The 3,800-nt window shown below is 45.7% G+C and overlaps 1 protein-coding gene across 1 annotated transcript in view; it reads right to left on the reverse strand.

The window, feature by feature from the left end:
- ciartb (circadian associated repressor of transcription b) overlaps positions 1-3,555 on the reverse strand; it is an 11,965-nt gene extending 8,410 nt beyond the window's left edge. The window contains exons 1-2 of the mRNA XM_008412478.2: positions 2,965-3,555; positions 2-519 (exon numbers count right to left, since the gene is read on the reverse strand). Of these exons, the coding sequence (XP_008410700.1) occupies positions 2-479 (478 nt within the window). The 5' untranslated portion in view covers positions 480-519; positions 2,965-3,555. The remainder of the gene's footprint in view (position 1; positions 520-2,964) is intronic.
- Positions 3,556-3,800: the final 245 nt, after the last annotated feature.

A 3,800-nucleotide genomic window follows, 5' to 3' on the forward strand; every position in this document is an offset into this window, starting at 1 on the left:
GGGTTGTTGGTGTGGGGGTGGATCTGGGTGATAGGGCATGTCCTAGTTTTGTTGGCGCCGTCAACCACCTCCAGTGAGAAACAAAACACAACAGTCACAGAGGTGCTCACCTTGTTGATAAAAACTTGATCTTTCTCCAATGCGTTGGATATTAGCTGCCGCTCCTTGCACTGCTCTCCCGTGGAGCTGTGAGGTCTTTTCACCGGTTGAGAGTTCTTGCCGTTTGCCTTTTCCCCGCGCTGCGATTTGCACAGTCCATTGCCGGAGTCTCTGTCCGATCTCGCAGTGCCGCCGGGCGATCCCCTGCTACCAGAGACCTCGCACCAGTTGTCCTCCTCGCTCGGCTCGCTGCTGCTCTCAGACAGGGGGGCCTCTCTCTGGCTGCGCCTGGCGGTGCAGTCCGGCTCTTGCTCGCTCTCATTTTCTTCGGTGTCGCTGGCCAGCCAGTCGATGGAGTTGTCCGAATCTGTAGCAGACATCCTCAGCTGCAGGCTCTAACCAGCACTGACCATCACTGACCTGGGGTGAGACAGGGATTCGCGAGGGAAAGCAAACACGTTAAGGACAGCCATGGGTGGAGATGAGACACATGACCAAAATATCAACAAATCAAGGCTGGAGTCAAAATAACCACAGGGGCGTCCTTGTCTGAGCACCGAGGATTTGGTGGAATAATAACAGTAATAAACGGTCTGCCGAAAACACAGCATCTCCAAGTGAGTAGACATGAGTAAGGACAAAGCGGCGCCAGAGCAGACGGTGGCAGTGAGACCACAATGACCTGTTTGTTTTGCAGATGCAACACCTGAGCTAGTAAACACAGACCGAGCACCACCAAACACGAAAACCTCCCTGCAGGCCTCAGATCTACACGTGTCCAAACTCTTGTCACCGTAAACCTTGACAAAGGAAGTTTTCACACATGCCAGGCTGTGCACAGATTAGTCATGGGCCGGGTACCAGTTTTGTCAAATTGTTCCTACGGCTGAACATCTTTTTTTTAATGCACTCCCTGAGAAAGTGAGACTGATCTGCTGCATAGATAATCAAGTTATTCACCCGCATTTCCACCCAGCTAGCTGAAAACAGGCTACAAAGGCTAACACTTTTCCCACTCTCTGTTTGGTAATACTTCAGGTCTCAAAAACGCATAAGGTCATTGTGTTAAAAATGAAGAAGCATCCCTCAATCTGTCTAACAGAGATAAAGCTGTTTTAAAAAAGTTGGCAGTTTGTAAAGCAGCAGACTGCAGGCTGGTTACAAGACAGACAGCCCAACTAATAACCTGCTAATATTAGCATGTTGTACCTGTGTTTCTCTAGACAGAGGCAAGCAGCATAAAGGTACAACATTCAGAGCAATAAGCATTCATTTTTACTAAACTAAAATTAAAAAATATACTGCTGGCTTTTAATTTCCTTTAAATAAGATTGATTGCATAACATTACAACTTTTTTGTGTAATTATCATCATAGTTCTACGATATTGTGTAAAATCTGATTCTGCCCCCCCCCCCCCCCAACAGTTGCTACATTCATCCATGGACTTCCTTCAGAAAGGGGACCAGGGCCGGGACTGGAGCGTTGACGTCTCGAAGAGGTAATAAACGACGTTGTAAAACATCAGCTCTCTGCCGGTTCGCTATTGAAGGATGTCTCATGGACAAGAAAAAAAAAAAAAAAACCAAAACGCTTCTCGCGGACGCCTAATTGCTCGCAGGGGCTTCAGTGCGTTTCCTTGGCGATAAAAGGAAGTGAGAACAGCACAGGGTTATCTTTAGTGGTGGGATTGTTAACGCCTGGCATGTCTCGGGTTTCCTGTGAAATTTGAGGGTTAGAAGGAGCAATGGCTCACTCTTTCTTTGTTTTAGGATTCTGGTCTTACAGTCAAAGAGCGAGGGTGCAGCAGCAGAGGGGGTTCACTCATTCACACAACCCGACACAGGCCTAAAAAAAACAAAACAAAAAAAAAACAGAAAATGCTGCTTGCATCTGTTCCACAGATTGAAATAGGAGCATCAAAGATCACAGAAACCAGACTGTGGTTATAAAATTATAATAGCAAGCAAGTGACATATAATAACCCATAAGGCAGTTCAAGCAGATTAGTATGAATCTTTTTATCTAATCTTTATAGAATCCACTATAAAAATCTTCTGTTTTATAACATGGGCTGACTAAGAGATCCCATACTTTATGTGATATGAAGTCTCATCAGGCAATTACACTTTACTTTCATAAAACAAATGACTTGAGCATTTGATACATCTAAAAAAAAAACAAAAAAAAAACAAAAAAACTAGCATCAAGCTGGACTTGTTAAACAACAGACTTGATTTTATGTAATGAAACAACATGCCAGGCTTTTAACACATATCGATTAACCTTGGGCCTTTGAAAACACTTCAACACAACCCAGGCCTGCAATTCTTTTATTTTGATTAAGAAACGATAGAATGTATAATTTGTCAAAGTTGTGAAATACCAGACGGCCATTGTGATGCACACCTGGGCAGGTATAGGACCCCTACATGTATACAGACGGTGCTCATCGGTTACCGACATACAGTCGCATTATGTAAGAATATTTCCGAGAGGAGGTAAAACATTGGCCATAAGGGGAGAAAAATCAGATGAAGTCAATGATCAGGGCTGTCCGCCTATCAGATCAGGAGACACAATAGACTTCCTCATCGGTCATAGTAAATTTGGCAGCACCCTGTTAGATTACATAAAGGATCAATCAGAAAAGAGCATTAGCAATACTGATCAATCTATTAACAAAAATCCACTTTCAGCTCGAATAGGTAGATCTTTATTTCTTGTGATTATATCTGTTAAATTCCTCCAGACGATTTTTTTTTTCTTTTTCTTTTTTTTTTGAAAACAAGTAACAGGAGCGTTTTCGCCGGCTCATAAGGAAATAATCTGACCAGCGAGGCGTGAGACGTGGAGGTCTACCTACCTTCCCGGGATGCGGCGGCCGGTCGTTTTCCCCTCTCCTCCTTTGTTCAAGCTGTGAATCCGGCAGGAGCGTCCGGCAGAGAGGAGCAGCTGATGTGAGGGACGTGTGCGGCGTGTGAGTGGTGAGGCAGCAGCCACAGCCAGTGATCAACCCCGTGTTGCTTCTCCCGAAGCAACGTGTCTGAGAGGGCGGGACCGGCGCGCTGCGGCTCTCCCATTCGCCGCTGCGCCTGGCCCCTGCCGACGAATCGCCTCGTCCATTCGGTGCAGCCGCGGAGCAATAGGCGAGGCCAGTTTACATATGCAAATTGCATGGAAATGACACAAACACGTGGACACGCGGATCGGTTTCCATTTCAGCAGCTGGGCGAAGAGTCAAGCCGGGGCTGGCCTCTGGTCACTACACGCTGCACAGGCATTTCGGCGTCATGATCATCTGGATGATGATGATGATGATGATGATGTTGATGATGATGATGCATGGCTCGAAGCATGTCGGTAAGTTGAGGGGACATGGCTATGAAAAGCCGGCGGTTTCAGGAAGCAGCTGCGGCGGGAGGATATAATGGACTGAGCAAATCTTTTCCCCACATCTTAGAAATTTGTTCTCATGGTGTAAAAAAAAAAAAAAAAAAAAAAAAAAAACGTAAATACATAAGTGAATAGCTTTTTAAACCCAACTAGACATGTCGCCAATCCATTACCAGGGCAGCACAAAGTTGCACACCGCAAGCAACCATGCGCTTCCTAAGGGCGATTTAGTTAACCTAAGAGTTATATTTCTGGGCTGTGGGTCTAAGCCAGAGTACCCAGAGAGAACCCACACACACACACACA

Source organism: Poecilia reticulata, linkage group LG6 (genome assembly GCF_000633615.1).
Source record: "Poecilia reticulata strain Guanapo linkage group LG6, Guppy_female_1.0+MT, whole genome shotgun sequence".
Lineage (NCBI taxonomy): Eukaryota > Metazoa > Chordata > Actinopteri > Cyprinodontiformes > Poeciliidae > Poecilia > Poecilia reticulata.